The sequence below is a fragment of the Salvelinus alpinus genome, chromosome 10 (genome assembly GCF_045679555.1).
Source record: "Salvelinus alpinus chromosome 10, SLU_Salpinus.1, whole genome shotgun sequence".
Taxonomy (NCBI): Eukaryota; Metazoa; Chordata; class Actinopteri; order Salmoniformes; family Salmonidae; genus Salvelinus; species Salvelinus alpinus.
The window spans coordinates 16,354,783-16,375,727 of record NC_092095.1 but is presented as its reverse complement, the minus strand read 5'-3'; the positions used below and the strand labels follow the sequence as shown (position 1 = coordinate 16,375,727).

The following is a 20,945-nucleotide window of genomic DNA, read 5'->3' as shown; positions in this document are numbered from 1 at the left end:
CTTTGTGTAAGGCTACAGAGTATGTAAATATTGTAATAAATAAATAAATGGCTAAAATGTTACTGTTCTACTATTATTCTGTGAAACATTACCTCCTCCTCACCCTTTACCCCCGTCTCGACAGCATAGGCAAGGCTGACCACACACACACCTATATTATTTCCCCTCTCAGTTTTATGGAGGCTAGTTACTGTTTAACGTCCCCACCCTACTTTCAGTTTGTTTAGTAAATCGATCTAATGACAACCGAAGCCGGCACCATCCAATGTGTCGCTCAATGAATTATAGGCCCATAGCTCTCCTTTCCAACCCTCCGTGTGTTGTTGCAACTACTCGCCCACGACTCTCTCATTTCGTGTGGTGACAAGGGGGACAAGTGTCAAAACTGGTGGCTAGTTTACAGGTGGACTCGCGTCCTGTTGGATTAATGCACATCGCTGACGGACCAAGAGAAAGGTAAGAGGTCTCCTTTGAAATAATAAATAATTAACATATGATGTTTGTTGCTTAAATCTTATATGGTTCCGTGACTCGTTCATTTTGGTCTTTCGTTTGACCTATCGGCCGCAATGAATTAGTCGTGCTATCAGGGATCCTTGGGACGTCCCTACCCTAAACCCTAACTTTAACCCCTACCCTTACCCTTACCATAACCCTTACCTAACCTTAACTCTTACCTTAACCATTTTAAAGATGCGCTATGCAGAAATTGCTCAACCATTTTCTGGTTGCTACAATTCTGAAAGTTTGTCTAATTTCAGTTTATGTGACAAAACAAGCAAATATAGTGTAGATAATCTTTGTACCTTTTAAACCGCTGTGAAATATATTTTCCATAAGCAAAAATATTGTATTTTCAACTGTTTGAAACAGGGGTATAAAACCTAAAGTAAAATATGAAAAAATGTATCTTAAGAATGGGAAGCATATAAATAACACACACAGAACAGATCTGCCGCTTCTTAGACTTAGGCTCCCAAAAAGTGAAATACTGCAGCTTTAAAATGTCAACTCAATGTGAAGGGGATTCATATGCGCTCCTCCGGTGACTGCAGAGGCGTGCTCAGACCAACAAACGTCTGTCATATACAGTGAATTCGGAAAGTATTCAGACCCCTTGACTTTTTCAACATTTTGTTACGTTACAGCCTTATTTATTAAATTGTTTTTCCCCCCTCATCAATCAACACACAATATCCCATAATGACAAAGCAAAAATACGTTTTTTGAATTTTTGCAAATGTATAAGAAAAATACCTGAAATACCTTGTTTACATACTGCAAGTATTCAGACCCTTTTCTATGAGGCCCGAAATTGAGCTCAGGTGCATCCTATTTCCATTGATCATCCTTAAGATGTTTCTACAACTTGATTGGAGTACACCTGTGGTAAATTCAATTGATTGGACATGATTTGGAAAGGCACGCACCTGTCTATATAAGGTCCCACAGTTGACAGTGCATGTCAGAGCAAAAACCAAGCCATGAGGTCGAGGGATAGTCCGTAGAGCTCCGAGACAGGATTGTGTCGGGGCACAGATCTGGGGAAGGGTACCAAAAATGTTTTTCAGCATTGAAGGTCCCCAAGAACACAGTGGCCTCCATCATTCTTCAATGGAAGAAGTTTGGATCCACCAAGACTCTTCCTAGAGCTGGCTGCCCAGCCAAACTGAGCAATCGGGGGAGAAGGGCCTTGGTCAGGGAGGTGACCAAGAACCCGATGGTCACTCTGACAGATCTCCAGTGTTCCTCTGTGGAGGTGGGAGAACCTTCCAGAAAGACAACAATCTCTGCAGCACTCCACCAATCAGGCCTTTATGGTAGGGTGACCAGACGGAAGCCACTCCTCAGTAAAAGGCACATGACAGCTCGCTTGGAGTTTACCAAAAGGCACCTAAAGGACTCTCAGTCCATGAGAAACAAGATTCTCTGATTTGATGAAATCAAGATTGAACTCTTTGGCCTGAATGCGAAGCATCACGTCCGGAGGAAACATGGCACCAGCCCTATGGTGAAGCATGGTGGTGGCAGCATCATGCTGTGGGGATGTTTTTCATCAGCAGGGATTGGGAGACTAGTCAGGATCGAGGGAAAGATATATATATATTTTATTTAACCTTTATTTAACTAGGCAAGTCAGTTAAGAACAAATTCTTATTTACAATGACGGCCTACCAAAAGGCAAAAGGCCTCCTGTGTGGACGTGGGATACAAAAAATAATAATATATATATATAAATATAGGACAAAACACACATCACGACAAAGGAAGCAACACAACACTACATAAAGATAGACCTAAGATAACAACAACATGGTAGCAACACAACATGGTAGCAGCACAAAACATGGTACACCATATTGGACACAGACAACAGCACAAAGATGAACGGAGCAAAGTACAGAGCGATCCAAGATGAAAACCTGCTCCAGAGCGCCTCAGACTGGGACGAAGGTTCAGCTTCCAACAGAACAACGACCCTAAGCACACAGCCAAGACAACGCAGGAGTGGGCTCGGGACAAGTCTCTGAATGTCCTTGAGTGACCCAGCCTGAACCCGATCGAACATCTCTGGAGAGACCTGAAAATAGCCATGCAGCAATGCTCCCCATCCAACCTGACATAGCTTGAGAAGATCTGCAGAGAAGAATGGGAGAAACTTCCCAAATACAGGTGTGCCAAGCTTGTAGCATCATCCCCAAGAAGACTCAAGGCTGTAATCACTGCGAAAGGTGCTTAAACAAAGTACTGAGTAAAGGGTCTGAAGACTTATGTAAATATAACATTTCAGTACATTTTTTATAAATATGCCAAAAATTCTAAAAAACGTTTTTTTGCTTTGTCATTATGGGGTATCGTGTTTAGATTGATGAGGGAACAAATCAACAATTTAATCAATTTTAGAATAAGACTGTAACATACCAAAATGTGGAAACAATCAAGGGGTCTGAATACTTTCCAAATGCACTGTATATACAGTACCAGTCCAATGTTTGTACACATACTCATTCCAGGGTTTTTCTTAATTTTTACTATTTTCTACATTGTAGAATAATAATGAAGACATTAAAACTATGAAATAACACATATGGAATCATGTATTAAGCAAAAAAGTGTTTAACAGATCAAAATATTTTATATATTTGAGATTCTTCAAAGTAGCCACCCTTTGCATTGATGACAGCTTTGCACACTCTTGGCATTCTCTCAACATGCTTCATGAGGTAGTCACCTGGAATGCATTTCAATTAACAGGTGTTCCTTGTAAAAAGTTAATTTGTGGAATTTCTTTCCTTAATGCATTTGAGCCCATCAGTTGTGTTGTGACAAGGTAGGGGTGGTATACAGAAGATAGCCCTATTTGGTAAAAGACCAAGTCCACATTATGGCAAGAACAGCTCAAATAAGTAAAGAGAAATGACAGTCCATCATTACTTTAAGACATGAAGGTCAGTCAATCCGGAAAATGTCAAGAAAGTTTCTTCAAGTGTAGTCGCAAAAACCATGAGGCGCTATGATGAAACTGGCTCTCATGAGGACCCCCACAGGAAAGGAAGACCCAGAGTTACCTCTGCTGCAGACGATACGTTCATTAGAGTTAACTGCACCTCAGATTGAAGCCCAAATAAATGCTTCACAGAGTTCAAGTAACAGACACATCTCAACATCAACTGTTCAGAGGAGACTGTGAATCAGGCCTTCATGGTTGAATTGCTGCAAAGAAAACACTAATAAAGGACACCAATAAGAAGAAGAGACTTGCTTGGGCCAAAAAACACGAACAATGGACATTGGACTGGAAATCTGTCCTTTGGTCTGATGAGTCCTAATTTTAGATTTTTGGTTCCTACTGCCGTTTCTTTGTGAGACGCAGAGTAGGTGAACGGATGATCTCTGCATGTGTGGTTCAAACTGTAAAGCATGGAGGAGGAGGTGTGATGGTGCTTTGCTGGTGACACTGTCAGTGATGTGTGGGAACCTTAACCCTATAAAGGTGTGTATCACCTTTGTTTTTTTTTAAATTAATTCTCACCGATATGAAAGATAAGGTCCTTTTGCTTCCAAAACAGTACCGCGAGCCATGCGTGTTAATGTTCAGGCCGAGCGCTGCAGCTCTTAACCCCCCCCCCCACCCAACCATACAGAAGATGCCTTCTTCCAATTACATTTATGTGTAATGTAATGGAAAAGACGATCAGGCTAGAACAGGCCCAGCTGCTGTTGCAGTGGTGCCTATGGGAGAGCCACCCCTTCACTGAGTAGGCCTAGCGAACAGCAAAAGCACAAGCCTATGTCAATCTACTTTCCCCATTAGTACAAAAGTTTACCTCCTCTATTCTGTGCAGTAAATAAATATTCCAAACATAGTCTGGGCCACTTGTGGGACGCGATAGATCCCAAATGAATACAACACCTAACATCAAACATTTATTTTTACAAAATGAGGCTGGTGCAACCGATCAGAATGTTTAAACTTAAAATGTTGCTAAACTATTAGGTATTTCTTCACATTATAAGAGCAGCAGTGTGCACATGGCAGTAGGCTATAAATTGTTTCATTTTTTATAGTAGGCTATAAGCGTGAATGTTCCATTAGCGGGTAAACACCATTATCAAAAGTGACCACAAATGCGATTATGCATTTAATGTGGTAGGTGGGCTATACCATAGCTTACTTTAAGCTACTTGCATGAATTCAATAATTGTGTGAGAACTTCCTCATACAGTTCCATAAAACATTTGTTTGCTCATGGCTGTAGTCAACCTCATTGTAAATGACTTCCTGATAATAGACCAATGGCTTTAAAGTAGCATTATACCCAACCAAGGGACATCGGGCTGCAGATGGGCTGAAATCCAGACTCAGGATTGTGGCGTTGTTGCTGCAGCGCTGTTGTTTAAAGGTGTCACCATGCAGGTAGGAAGGTCTTATCATTCCTGTCCATTAGGGCGACCGACAGACAGACAGACAGACAGACAGACAGACAGACAGACAGACAGACAGACAGACAGACAGACAGACAGACAGACAGACAGACAGACAGACAGACAGACAGACAGACAGACAGACAGACAGACAGACAGACAGACAGACAGACAGACAGACAGACATGACAGACATATATATAGACAGACAGACAGACAGACAGACAGACAGACAGACAGACAGACAGACAGACAGACAGACAGACAGACAGACAGACAGACAGACAGACAGACAGACAGACAGACAGACAGACAGACAGACAGACAGACAGACAGACAGACAGACAGACAGATAGATAGATAGATAGATAGATAGATAGATAGATAGATAGATAGATAGATAGATAGATAGAATTAGCAGTAAGCTTCATGGCCCTGCGGTAGGGTTTTAGTTGCTAACACACCAACCATACATGTGACCAGATCATTTCAGATAATTTCTGTTAATGTCAATGTTTTGTTTTTGGGCCGGTTTTGTTGAGGAGTCACTCTCTGGGCAGAGACTGTTGATTATAAATGCTCTGTGTTTGTATGATCCTTCATGTGATTGGGCTAGGTGCACCCTGAATTTGCATAACTTTCTTTCAATGGGCAGTAGAAGAGGAAGTCTTCCTAGTTCTGCCCTGTATGCAGATGTTTTTCTGTGGGTGTTTTGTCCCATGATGTATATTTTCACTGTAATAATGGTCTCCATATTTCAGTGTAATAATGGGCCCCATATTTCACTCTAATAGTGGTCCCCATATTTCACTGTAATAGTGGTCCCCATATTTCACTGTAATAGTGGGCCCCATGTTTTCACTGTATAGTGGTCCCCATTTTTCTGTGTAATAATGGGCCCCATATTTCACTCTAATAGTGGTCCCCATATTTCACTGTAATAATGGTCCCCATATTTCACGGTAATAATGGTCCCCATATTTCACTCTAATAGTGGTCTCCATATTTCACTGTAATAATGGTCCCCATATTTCACTGTAATAATGGTCTCCATATTTCACTGTAGTAATGGTCTCCACATTTCACTGTAATAATGGTCCCCACATTTCACTATAATAATGGTCTCCATATTTCACTGTAATAGTGGTCTACACATTTCACTGTAATAATGGTCCCCACATTTCACTATAATAATGGTCCCCATATTTCACTGTAATAATGGTCTCCATATTTCACTGTAATAATGGTCCCCACATTTCACTGTAATAGTGGTCCCCACATTTCACTGTAATAGTGGTCCCCATATTTCACTGTAATAATGGTCTCCATATTTCACTGTAATAATGGTCCCCACATTTCACTGTAATAGTGGTCCCCATATTTCACTGTAATAATGGTCCCCATATTTCACTCTAATAGTGGTCTCCACATTTCACTGTAATAGTGGTCCCCATATTTCACTGTAATAATGGTCTCCATATTTCACTGTAATAATGGTCCCCATATTTCACTGTAATAATGGTCCCCACATTTCACTGTAATAATGGTCTCCATATTTCACTGTAATAATGGTCCCCACATTTCACTGTAATAATGGTCTCCATATTTCACTGTAATAGTGGTCCCCACATTTCACTGTAATAGTGGTCTCCATATTTCACTGTAATAATGGTCTCCATATTTCACTGTAATAATGGTCTCCATATTTCACTGTAATAATGGTCTCCACATTTCACTGTAATAATGGTCTCCATATTTCACTGTAATAATGGTCTCCATATTTCACTGTAATAATGGTCTCCATATTTCACTGTAATAATGGTCTCCATATTTCACTGTAATAATGGTCTCCATATTTCACTGTAATAATGGTCTCCATATTTCACTGTAATAATGGTCTCCATATTTGACTGTAATAGTGGTCCCCATATTTCACTGTAAAAGTGGACACCATATTTTACTGCCAGGAACCAGGTTTCCATCCAACCTTTTTATGTGATTAGAGTACATGTTGGATCAAAAATGTTCACTACAGGCCTAATGGAAACAACAAATTTGTCCGTAAACTTTACAAATGTCTAAAAAACAAAATACACTTGACAAGGTAGGATATATTATTTCGGTCAAATTTATTATGCGTTAAATGGTGGTGGAAACGCTTTTATGCGCCAATATTGATTTAACAACCATCATATGGAAGTAAACTTGGAGTCACTACGTCTCGGGAAAGCATGCAGTTTAATAGGCTACAGATGAAATAAATGATGATGAACTTCTCAGGGTGGTGAAAAAGTGCACTGTGATGAGCTTATGCTCCTTTCCAATAAATATCCAGGGTCTTATTTTGGTGACATGATGACCGATGCTTGCCTGCCATTTGACAAATACAAATAATCTTTCTCTTTTGTCCATAAGAATCTCATCAGTAGGCCACACCCACACTGAGTCTGCGAGCTGTTGGCTAGAGCGCAGGTGCCAATACCATTCGCTATATAACGCAAACTATTTTTTGTGACAACACCATCAGTATTGTTGAAAATGCAATGGATTTCTTTTTTTTTTATATCCCAAAAGGTATTTTTATGTGCACCTATCTCTGGTTGGAAAATGCACGTATTGTTTTTATGTGGATTTTAAAATATTCACATGAAAATCTTTCGCCAATTGGATGGAAACCTAGCTATACACAAGGACTGGTTGGATAGTGGAGTTTTAAGATTTTAAGTGATATTTATTTCCTTATGATTTGTCTTTTGGAAAATCATAATTTGGTTCATGGTCACTGTCCTCTCACACTCACACACACACACTCGTCTCTCTCTCTCTCTCTCTCTCTCTCTCTCTCTCTCTCTCTCTCTCTCTCTCTCTCTCTCTCTCTCTCTCTCTCTCTCAATTCAATTCAATTCAAGGGGCTTTATTGGCATGGGAAACATGTGTTAACATTGCCAAAGCAAGTGAGGTAGGTAATATACAAAAGTCAAATAAACAATAAAAATGAACAGTAAACATTACACATACAGAAGTTTCAAAACAATAAAGACATTACAAATGTCATATTATATATATGCAGTGTTGTAACAATGTACAAATGGTTAAAGCACACAAGTTAAAATAAATAAACATAAATATGGGTTGTATTTACAGTGGTGTTTGTTCTTCACTGGTTCCCTCTCTCTCTCTCTCTCTCTCTCTCTCTCTCTCTCTCTCTCTCTCTCTCTCTCTCTCTCTCTCTCTCTCTCTCTCTCTCTCTCTCTCTCTCTCTCTCTCTCTCTCTCTCTCTCTCTCTCTCTCAATTCAATTCAAATACATTTCAATTCAAGGGCTTTATTGGCATGGGAAACATATGTTAGTTAACATTGCCTAAACAAGTGAAGTAGATAATAAACAAAAGTGAAATAAACAATAAAAATTAACAGTAAACATTACACTCACAGAAGAATAAAGACATTTCAAATGTCATATTATGTCTATATAAGGTGTTGTAATGATGTGCAAATAGTAAAAGTTCAAAAGGGAAAATAAACATAATAATGGGTTGTATTTACGATGGTGTTTGTTCTTCACTGGTTGCCCTTTTCTTGTGGCAACAGGTCACAAATCTTGCTGCTGTGATGGCACACTGTGGTATTTCACCCAATAGATATGAGAGTTCATCAAAAATGGGTTTGTTTTCAAATTCTTTGTGGATCTGTGTAATCTGAGGGAAATATGTGGGCAGTGTACTCTCTGTCCCTCTCTGTCCCTCTCTGTCCCTCTCTGTCCCTCTCTGTCCCTCTCTGTCTCTCTCTGTCCCTCTCTGTCTCTCTGTCCCTATCTGTCCCTCTCTGTCCCTCTCTGTCTCTCTCTTTCTCTGTCTCTCTGTCCCTCTCTGTCCCTCTCTGTCCCTCTCTGTCTCTCTCTTTCTCTGTCTCTCTGTCCCTCTCTGTCCCTCTCTGTCCCTCTCTGTCCCTCTCTGTCTCTCTGTCCCTCTCTGTCCCTCTCTGTCCCTCTCTGTCCCTCTCTGCCCCTCTCTGTCCCCCCCCCCTCTCTCTCGCTCTCTCTCTCTCTCTCTGTCCCTCTGGTGTGGCTCACCTCTCTCTCTCTCTCTCTCTCTCTCTCTCTCTCTCTCTCTCTCTCTCTCTCTCTCTCTCTCTCTCTCTCTCTCTCTCTCTCTCTCTCTCTCTCTCTCACTCACTCACTCACTCACTCACTCACTCACTCACTCACTCACTCACTCACTCACTCACTCACGCCCTCTCTCACTCACGCCCTCTCTCACTCACGCTCTCTCTCACTCACGCTCTCTCTCACTCACGCTCTCTCTCACTCACGCTCTCTCTCACTCTTGCTCTCTCTCACTCGCTCTTAACTAATTGCACAGCAATCAGGTATATATCCCTACACTTTACTCACTACCCTCATGCCTTTTGCCCCACTCATAAACTGAATGACGCAAGCGATTAAATTATTTTATGTCCATTATAGTACCTCAATCAGATTGCATGTATTCTCTAACAGCTACAGTGGCTTGTAAAATAATTCACCCCCTTGGCATTTTTCATATTTTGTTGCATAACAACCTGGAATTAAAATAGATTTTTGGGGGTTTGTATCATTTGATTTAAACAACATGCCTACTGTACCACTTTGAAGATGCTAAATATTTTTCTTGTGGAACAAACAAGACATAAGAATAAAAAACAGAAAACTTGAGCGTGCATAACTATTCACCCCCCCAAGTCAATACTTTGTAGAGCCACCTTTTGCAGCAATTACAGCTGCAAATCTCTTGGGGTATGTCTCTATAAGCTTGGCACATCTAGCCACTGTGATTTTTGCCCATTCTTCAAGGCAAAACTGCTCCAGCTCCTTCAAGTTGGATGGGTTCCGCTGGTGTACAGAAATATTTAAGTTATACCACAGATTCTCAATTGGATTGAGGTCTGGGCTTTGACTAGGCATTTCCAAGACATTTAAATGTTTCCCCTTAAACCACTCGAGTGTTGCTTTAGCTGTATGCTTAGGGTCATTGTCCTGCTGGAAGGTGAACCTCCGTCCAAGTCTCAAATCTCTGGAAGACTGAAACAGGTTTCTCTCAAGAATTTCCCTGTATTTAGCGCCATCCATCATTCCATCAATTCTGACCAGTTTTCCAGTCCCTGCCGATGAAAAACATGGTGGGATGGTATTCTCGGCGTGATGAGACGTATTGGGTTTGCGCCAGACATAGCGCTTTCCTCGATGGCCAAAAAGGTAAATTGTCTCATCTGACCAGAGTACCTTCTTCCACATGTTTGGGGAATCTCCCAGATGCCTTTTGGCAAACAGCTTATTTTTTTCTTAAACAATGGATTTTTTTTCTGGCCACTCTTCCGTAAAGCCCAGCTCTGTGGAGTGTACGGCTTAAAGTGGTTCTATGGACAGATACTCCAATCTCGGCTGTGGAGCTTTACAGCTCCTTCAGGGTTATCTTTGTTATCTTTGTTTCCTCTCTGATTAATGCCCTCCTTGCCTGGTCTGTGAGTTTGGGTGAGCGGCCCTCTCTTGGCAGGTTTGTTGTGGTGCCATATACTTTTCATTTTTTAATAATGTATTTAATGGTGCTCCGTGGGATGTTTAAAGTTTCGGATATATTTTTAGAACCTAACCCTGATCTGTTCTTCTCCACAACTTTGTCCCTGACCTGTTTGGAGAGCTCCTTGGTCTTCATGGTGCCGCTTGCTTGGTGCTGCCCCTTGCTTAGTGGTGTTGCAGACTCTGGGGCCTTTCAGAACAGATGTATATATATTGAGATCATGTGACACTTAGATTGCACACAGGTGGACTTTATTTAACTAATCATGTGACTTCTGAAGGTAATTGGTTGCACCAAATCTTATTTAGGGGCTTCGCAGCAAGGGGGGTGAATACATATGCATGCACCACTTTTCATTTTTTTTGTTGTAAAATGTTTTGAAACAAGTACTTTTTTTCATTTAACTTCACCAATTTAGACTATTTTGTGTATGTCCATTATATGAAATCCAAATAAAAATCAATTTAAATTACAGATTGTAATGCAACAAAATTGGAAAAACACCAAGGGGGTGAATACTTTTGCAAGGCACTGTATTTAGTGCAGTGAAACTATGTGACTGGTAGTAGGAGTAGGGAGATAACTATGTGACTGGTAGTAGGAGTAGGGAGATAACTATGTGACTGGTAGTAGGAGTAGGGAGATAACTATGTGACTGGTAGTAGGAGTAGGGAGATAACTATGTGACTGGTAGTAGGAGTAGGGAGATAACTATGTGACTGGTAGTAGGAGTAGGGAGATAACTATGTGACTGGTAGTAGGAGTAGGGAGATAACCATGTGACTGGTAGTAGGAGTAGGGAGATAACTATGTGACTGGTAGTAGGAGTAGGGAGATAACTATGTGACTGGTAGTAGGAGTAGGGAGATAACTATGTGACTGGTAGTAGGAGTAGGGAGATAACTATGTGACTGGTAGTAGGAGCAGGGAGATAACTATGTGACTGGTAGTAGGAGTAGGGAGATAACTATGTGACTGGTAGTAGGAGCAGGGAGATAACTATGTGACTGGTAGTAAGAGCAGGGAGATAACTATGTGACTGGTAGTAGGAGCAGGGAGATAACTATGTGACTGGTAGTAGGAGTAGGGAGATAACTATGTGACTGGTAGTAGGAGTAGGGAGATAACTATGTGACTGGTAGTAGGGGTAGGGAGATAACTATGTGACTGGTAGTAGGAGTAGGGAGATAACTATGTGACTGGTAGTAGGAGTAGGGAGATAACTATGTGTTGTCTGTACAGAAGGATGTGATCAGTGGCTTCTATAGAGGGAAGTTAATGGGAGTCAATGGGTATTCCCTAGTTTCACTTAGAGAGTCTGATTAATCAATGGAAGATAATCAATGGAAGTTATCAGTGGTGTTTTTCTCTGTGCTCTGCCTCCCTGGAGATTAGATGTGATCATGGTAGAGGCTGTCGTATTGCTTGACTATTGATTTGATTAGGCAGACTATGTAGGCCACAGCATACTGGCGACACACACTAACACACGCATGCCCACACACCCTCTTAATGACATCGTCTCAACCCTGTCAAACTTGCCAATATGCCTCAGGAAAAGAGAGAGAATGGAGAGGGAAGGGAATATCTATCTCTCCTCTATCTCTCCATCCCTGTGATAAGTGAGGGAAAGAAGGACAGATTAAATAAGAAGCGATAAGGTGAGAAGTCTTTGCCAAGGCCCCACCCACTTTCTTAAAAAAGTACCAATCAAATGGCAGGGAACTTAGTTTACCTTCTACACTCCAGACGGTGGAAGAACTGAATGTGACAGAGGAATATGAAAAAGAGAGAGGAAGAGAAGGGTAGGGAGACCGAGGCAGACAAGAAGTGGTAAAGGAATAGAAATAGTGTTAGGAAAATACATTGGAAGAAATTAAAGGGAGAGAGAAAAGGGAGGCAGAGGAAAAGAGTTAGAGAGAGAAAGAGTGAGAGAGAAGGACAGTGACAGAGGGATAGAAAGTGAGGGTTGAAGTATCCGTCTGTGTGAGTGAGTAACTCCTTGTTGGACATGGATGTAGCCAACTACAGTGAGGGACTGGACCCAACGTACAGCACCCTGGGCTTCGAACACGCTGACATCCTCTATGGTGGGGGAGGTGAGTGGACTTGACACACACACACACTCACACGGTCTACTAAAATGACAGGTTAACAGGTGCTAGCATCATATCTGTGTGGTCATTTTGTGTCTTCTGAAATGTAAGGTCAGATATGCTTCATCCTGATCCCTCTACCAGCAGTCAATAAATGATTAGTAGAAATACAATATCTGAATTCTGACTTCAGTAAAAAGCCTAAAGTCAACTTGACCTTTTTCCTTGTAAGCTTGAATATAGACATTCAAATGTGATATTGTACATTTAGTCCAGTAGATAAGCTCCCAAAAAAGACCATATTGTTCAATTTGGTATATAAGCGTAAAAATTTGCACACCTGTATAATTTGTCTAGCTGAACAAAACCTGATATAGTGCCATTTCAGCAAAGGCCTTAAAGGTCAATGGGGATAATGCGTTTTGGGTCATGGCTTCCCTTGTGTTGGGTCTACATGGCCCCAAAATAGCTCAATATGTTTTGTATTGGTTTTAGAGGAGCAAATTTGATCAACAACAAAAACCATATAGTCTTTGTTTTTACCTTGATGAGCACAACAATGACGAAAAACCATCAACAGAAATCGCAGTAAATTTTTTATATTTTCACTTTAAAAGTATATTTTTACACAAGTTAAATACAGTGATTTGGGGAGTCTCCCTTTTAGCAAACACCATGTTGCTTATGTTTTTCTTTAAGTGATGGCTTTTTCTGGCCACTCTTCCGTAAAACCCAGCTCTGTGGAGTGTACGGCTTAATGTGGTCCTATGGACAGATACTCCAATCTCCACTGGTGCCCCTTGCTTAATGGTGTTGCAGACTCTAGGGCCTTTCAGAACAGGTGTACATTTGAAGTCAGAAGTTTACATAGTCTTAGGTTGGAGTCATTAATTAAAACTCGATTTCAATCACTCCACAAATTTCTTGTTAACAAACTATAGTTTTAGCAAGTCGGTTAGGACATCTACTGTGTGCACGACACAACTAATTTTTCCAACAATTGTTTACAGACAGATTATTTCACTTATAATTCACTGTATCACAATTCCAGTGGGTCAGAAGTTAGCATACTGTGGACTGTGCTTTTAAACAGCTTGGAATGTTCCAGAAAATTATGTTATGGCTTCAGAAGCTTCTGATAGGCTAATTGACATCATTTGAGTCAATTGGAGGTGTACTTAGTGCCTCTTTGTTTGACATCATGGGAAAATCAAAAGAAATCACCCAAAAAATATTGTAGACCCTCACAAGTCTGGTTCATCCTTGGAAGCAATTTCTAAATGCCTGAAGGTACCACGTTCATCTGTACTAACAATAGTACACAAGTATAAACACCATGGGACCATTGTGAAGATGCTGGAGGAAACAGATACAAAAGTATCTATATCCACAGTAAAATGAGTCCTATATCGACATAACCTGAAAGGCCACTCAGCAAGGAAGAAGCCACTGCTCCAAAACCGCCCCAAAAAAGCCAGACTACGGTTTGCAACTGCACATAGGGACAAAGACTGTACTATTTGGAGAAATGTCCTCTGATCTGATGAAACAAAAATGGAACTGTTTGGCCATAATGACCATCGTTAGGTTTGGAGGAAAAAGGGGGAGGCTTGCAAGCCGAAGAACACCATCCCAACTGTGAAGCACGGGGGTGGCAGCATCATGTTGTGGGGGTGCTTTGCTGCAGGAGGGACTGGTGCACTTCACAAAATAGATCAGCATCATGATGAGGAAAATGATGTGCATATTGTTGAAGCAACATTTTAAAACATCAGTCAGGAAGTTAAAGCTTGGTCGCAAATGGTTCTTCCAAATGGACAATGACCCCAATCATACTTCCAAAGTTGTGGCAAAATGGCTTAAGGACAACAAATTCAAGGTATTGGAGTGGCCATCACAATGCCCTGACCTCAATCCTATCGAAAATTTGTGGGAAGAACTGAAAAAGTCTTTGCGATCAAGGAGGCCTACAAACCTGACTCAGTTACACCAGCTTTGTCAGGAGGAATGGGCCAGAATTCACCCAAGTTATTGTGGGAAGCTTGTGGAAGGCTACCCAAAACATTTGACCAGGCTAAACAATTTAATGGCAATGCTACCAAATACTAATTGAGTGTATGTAAACCTCTGACCCACTGGGAATGTGATGAAATAAATAAAAGCTGAATTAGATAATTCTCTCTACTATTATTCTGACATTTCACATTCTTAAAATAAAGTGGTGATCCTAACTGACCTAAGACAGGGAATTATTACTAGGATTAAATGTCAGGAATTGTGAAAAACTGAGTTTAAATGTATTTGGCTAAGGTATATGTAAACTTCCAAATTAAACTGTATCTCTAGCCATGAAATGCTTTGAAAGACTGGTCATGGCTCACGTCAACACCATCATCTCAGACACCCTGTATCCACTCAAATTCACATACGACCACAACAGATCCATGCAATTTCTATTACACTCCACACTGCCCTTTACCACCTGGACAAGAGGAACACCTATATGAGAATACTGTTAATTGACTACAGCTCATTGTTCCTCCAAGCTCATCACTAAGTTCAGCACCCTGGGACTAAACACTTACCTCCACAACTAGATTCTGGAATTACTGATGGGCCACCCCTAGGGTGGTGAGGGTATGCAACAACACATCTGCCACGCTGACCCTCAACACAGATGCCCCTCAGGGGTGCATGTTTAGTCCCTTCCTGTACTCCCTGTTCTTCCACGACAGCATGACAGCGCACAACTCCAACACCATCATTACGTTTGCTGACGGCACAACAGTGGTAGGCCTCGTACTGGACGAAGATTTTTGCCGGACAAAGCCCAAATCCCCGTCATTCGCATGAACAAGAGACTAAGATATTGGGAACGTAGGTCGGGGTGCCTTGTAAGGATCCGACGGCGAGTGGGTAATCCGCCTCTACCATCAGTCCTATTAGTCAACATGCTATCATTGGATAATACACTTAATTAGCTCTGATCAAGACTATCCAACCAACGGGACATAAAAATTAGAATATCTTATGTTTCACCGAGTCGTGGCTGAACGACGACATGGATAACATACAGCTGGCTGGGTTATCCGTACAGCGGCAAGATAGAACAGCTGTAAGACAAGGGGTGGGGGTCTGTGTTTATTTGTCAATAACAGCTGGTGCAAGAAATTTAATATTAAGGAAGCCTCGAGGTTTTGCTCGCCTGATGTAGATTATCTCATGATAAGCTGTAGACCACACTATTTACCAAGATAGTTTTCATCTATATGTTTCCGTAGCTGTCTATTTATCACAACAAACCAATGCTGACACTAAGACCACACTCAAAGAGTTTATACGGCCATAAGCAAAGAACAAAATGCTCATCCAGAGGCGGCACTCCTAGTGACTGAGGACTTTAATGCAGGGAAACTTAAATCCGTTTTACCTCATTTCTAGCAGCATGTTACATGTGCAACCAGAGGGAAATTAACTCTAGACCACCTTTAATCCACACACAGAGGCGCATACAAAGCTCTCCCTCGCTCTCCATTTGGCAAATCTGACCATAACTCTATCCTCCTCATTCCTGGTTACAAGCAAAACTAAAGCAAGGAGTACAAGTGACTCGCTCAATACGGAAGTGGTCAGATGATGCAGATGCTAAGCTACAGGACTGCCGATGACACAACAGTGTTAGGCCTGATCACCTACAACAATGAGACAGCCTATAGGGAGGAGGTCGTCAGAGAGCTGGCGGTGTGGTGCAAGGATAACAACCTCTCCCGCAACGTGATCAAGACAAAGGAGATGATCATGGACTACAGGAAAAGGAGGGCTGAGCACGCCCATTCTCATCGACCGGGCTGAAGTAGAGCAGGTTGAGAGCTTCATGTTCCTTCGTGTCCACATCATCAATAAACTATCATGGTCCAAACACACCAAGACAGTCGTGAATAGGACAAGATTTGTCATGAGTCCTCAGATCCTCAAAAAGTTCTACAGCTGCACCATTGAGAGGATCCTGACTGGTTGCATCACCACCTGGTATGGCAACTGCTCGGCCTCTTGACCTTATGGCACTATAGAGGGTAGTGCGTACAGCCCAGTACATCCCGGGGGCCAAGCTTCCTGCCATCCAGGACTTCTATACCAGTGTCATGACGTTGGCACCAGGCGGTGCTTATAAATTGTCTAAGACTCCAGCCACCCTAGTCATAGACTGTTCTCTCTGCTACCGCACGGCAAGCGGTACCAGAGTGTCAAGTCCAAAAGGCTTCTTAACAGCTTCTACCCCAAGCCATAAGACTCCTGAACAGCTAATCAAATGGCTACCCAGACTATTTGCATTGACCCTCCTCACTCCCATTTATACGCCGCTGCTACTCTCGGTTAATTATCTGTGTATCGTGACTTTACCTCTAACTACACGTACATATTACCTCAATTACCTCGTACCTATGCACATCGACTCGGTACTGGTACCTTGTGTAAATAGCCAACTTATAATTTCTCGTTGTGTATTTATTCCTAATGTTTAACAAAAGTTTTCATTATTTTTCTCTCTGCAATGTTGGGATGTAAGCATTAATTAAGTAAGCATTTGCACCTGTTGTTTAAGAAGCATGTGATAAATACAATTTGATTTGATTTTCTAGGGCGGCAGTTATCCAATATGGCCGCCAACCAGCTCCATGGCTGTATTTCCATAGATAATTGCTCTGTAATGCACACTGATGGCTTAAAATGTGATGTGGAGAAATGCGGTGTGGAGAACACAATCAAATTGCCAAAATATGCACACAATTATTTTTGCCATCAAGCTCCATGGGGCTAAATTAGAGCAGCTTCACCTGTCTGAATAACAGTGATGACTGTCATTTGTCATTCTGCTTATACACTCACAATCCCTAATGCACTTAAAAAAACAGTTGAATATTGTATTTATCCATTCGTTCATAATCCATGAATGATAAGAGGTCTGTTTCGATAGGTATCTGCAATGTGTCATAAAGACAGGTTTATTGTGGGTCTACAGTATGAAAAGAAGTTGGGACATCCACTGATGTCATCTCAACACGACTGATAAAAGGAATATTAAAGGGAAGTTGGTCAAACATTTACTTTATTCTCTTTGGCATTGTCAAGATGTATTCTTCCACCTTGGACATGGTTGGTGTATGCAGGAATATGTCTGGTGTGAGTAGAGACATGAATGCACAGATTACTTTAGATTAGATATATTCCTGTGTTTGTTATATTTGTTGTTATGTGATCTGATGGTTTTGGTCTTGAGACCACTTCAGACCACATGTGGCCTGGGTCTTTGTCTCATTATACTGGTTCTTGTCCTCAGTCTGGGTCTGCAGGGGTTGTGACTTGGCCTGGTTCTAGAGTTTTGAGGCACCTTCTTTTGACTTGCTATCTCATATATGCATAGCCACTTTAACCATATCTACATGTACATACTACCTCAATCAGCCTGACTAACCGATGTCTGTATGTAGCCTCGCTACTTTTTATAGCCTCGCTACTGTATATAGCCTGTCTTTTTACTGTTGTTTTATTATTTCTTAACCTACCTATTGTTCACCTAATACCTTTTTTGCACTATCGGTTAGAGCCTGTAAGTAAGCATTTCACTGTAAGGTCTACAACTTTTCTATTCAGAGCATGTGACAAATACACTTTGATTTGATGCCATGTAGTTACAAAAATCCTAGATAACATGGTTTTGGAGTGTGGTTTATAATTATTGCTGTCTTTCACATTTATCTCAGATTTTGTATTAACTTTTATTTATTTAGGGTAGCCCAATTGAGACCAGAGTGTCATTCCCAATAGTGCCCTGAGTACAAACATTTTCACACAAACAGGAAGAAAAATGTACATTACAAATAAAACAAGAAGAATAAAAAAATAACCACTAGGCACAACAACACCACAATTTCAACAAATAAACCAGATGAAAGCACCCAAAGCTGTCCTAATCAAACTAGTTCCCACTGTCCCCCATACTGTAATAGGCAGATAGCAGTCAGCTACCACAAAGCTATAGAGTCCCTGTCCTTCTCTTCCTCTGTCAAGACGCCTTGATTTCCCATGCACAAAACGAATGACTGATTTCCCTATTTGAACTGAAGAGGTTTTTCTGATGCCAGAAGGATGTGTGTGTGTGCGCTCGTGCGTGCGTGCAAACTTTACTGTGACCATAAAGTGTGCATTAGCTCCCCTCCACTAACACCTAGACTTAAGCTCAGCAGGCTAACCCAGTCTTTGGGTAATGTGTGTGTTCTAGACAGTATGCCAGCGGAGCCGGGCCTGTCCCAGGCAGATGTAGTGAACGGTAACTGTGCTATCTGTGGAGACAAAGCTACAGGGAAACACTATGGAGCCTTCAGCTGTGACGGATGTAAAGGTTTCTTCAGACGCTCCATACGCAAGAACCACATCTACTCCTGCAGGTAGGTGTGTGTGTGTTCAGCCTACAGCTGCATCCACCAGAGCCCATGTCTATAATAACAATAGACATAATATGAGATGTTAACGTCACAGTAATCCTTACGCTGCTGCAAGTAGAGAAGTCACTAGTTGGTAATGCTGGAATGAACAGAACTACAAGGAAGGCCCATAGAGTTCAGATATTGACAGGGATCCTGTATGTGTATCTGTCTGTGCGTCTCCAGGTTTAACCGTCAGTGTGTGGTCGACAAGGACAAGAGGAACCAGTGTCGGTTCTGCAGGCTCCACCAGTGTTTCAGAGCTGGCATGAAGAAAGAAGGTTGGCCACATCAAACCAGTACTACTGAATATCAATACAATACCATCAATGTACAGACTTTTATTCGTGCCCAGCACTAACTCTGTACTCGCAAATTCAACTTATAACATGAGGAAAAGTGAAGTAGTCAGTGTGTGGAGGTAATCAGGGCTGGGAGGCTGAAACTATGGATGTTGGGTGGCTGGGAGGCTGAATCTATGGATGCTGGGTGGCTGAAACTATGGATGCTGGGTTGCTGGGAGGCTTAAACTATGGATGCTGGGTGGCTGGAAGGCTTAAACTATGGATGCTGGGTGGCTGGAAGGCTTAAACTATGGATGCTGGGTGGCTGAATGTATGGATTCTGGATGGCTTGGAGCAGAAACCTTGAATACAAGGTGGCTGGGAGGCTGAAACGATGGATACTGGGTGGATGGGTGGATGAAACTGTGAATGCCGGGTGACTGGAAGGCTTAAACTATGGATGCTGGGTGGCTGAATGTATGGATTCTGGATGGCTTGGAGCAGAAACCTTGAATACAAGGTGGCTGGGAGGCTGAAACGATGGATACTGGGTGGATGGGTGGATGAAACTGTGAATGCCGGGTGACTGGAAGGCTTAAACTATGGATGCTGGGTGGCTGAAAAAATGGATTCTGGGTGACTGGGAGCTGAAACTTTGGATACAAGGTGGTTGGGAGGCTGAAACGATGGATACTGTGAGGCTGAAACTTTGGATACAGGGTGGCTGGGAGGCTGAAACTGTGAATTATTTGATGCTGGGAGACTGAAACTGTGAATTATTTGATGCTGGGAGACTGAAACTGTGAATTATTTGATGCTGGGAGACTGAAACTGTGGATGCTTGGTGTCTGAGAAGCTGACATTTTGGATACTGGGTGGATTTGAGGCTGAAACTGTGAATGCTGTGTGACTGGGAGGCTGAAGCTATGGATACTGGGAGAGTGGGAGGCTGAAACTGTGAATGCTGGGTGGCTGGGAGGCTGAAACTATGGATACTTTGTGTCTGGGAGGTTGAAACTATGTCTGCTGGGTAGCTGGGATGTTGAAATGAAGGAACCTGGGTGGCTGGGAGGCTACTGGGTGGTGGATGTTGAAACTATGGATGCTTTGGTGGCTGGTAAACTGAAACGATGGATATTGGGTGGCTGGGATTTTGAAACTTTGGAAGCTGGGAGGCTGGGAGGCTGAAACTATGGAAACTGGGTGGCTGGGAGGCTGAGACTATGTATACTGGGTGGCTGGGATGTTGAAACTATGGATACTGGGTGGCTGGGAGGCTGAAATATCGATTCTGGGTGGCTGAAACTATGGATGGTGTGTGGCTGGGATGCTGAAACGATGGGATACTGGGTGGATGTGAGGCTGAAATTATGGAGACGGGTGGCTGGGAGGTTGAAACTATGGATGCTGCTCGGTTGGGAGTCTTAAACTAACTCTTGGAGGCTCAGTGGCTGAAACTATAGATACTGTGTGGCTGGGAGATAGAAACTAACTCTAGGAGGCTGTGAGGCTGAAAGTAACCCTGGGAGGCTGGGAGGCTGAAACTATGGATGCTGGGCGGCTGGGAGGCTGAAGCTAGCCCTGGGAGTCTGGGAGTCTATAA

At 42.1% G+C, this 20,945-nt stretch overlaps 1 protein-coding gene across 1 annotated transcript in view; it reads left to right on the top strand.

The window, feature by feature from the left end:
* Positions 1–318: 318 nt before the first annotated feature.
* LOC139531550 (hepatocyte nuclear factor 4-gamma-like) overlaps positions 319–20,945 on the top strand; it is a 29,244-nt gene continuing 8,617 nt past the window's right edge. Inside the window, exons 1-3 of the mRNA XM_071328082.1 lie at positions 319–456; positions 18,857–19,022; positions 19,245–19,339. Of these exons, the coding sequence (XP_071184183.1) occupies positions 18,862–19,022; positions 19,245–19,339 (256 nt within the window). The 5' untranslated portion in view covers positions 319–456; positions 18,857–18,861. The remainder of the gene's footprint in view (positions 457–18,856; positions 19,023–19,244; positions 19,340–20,945) is intronic.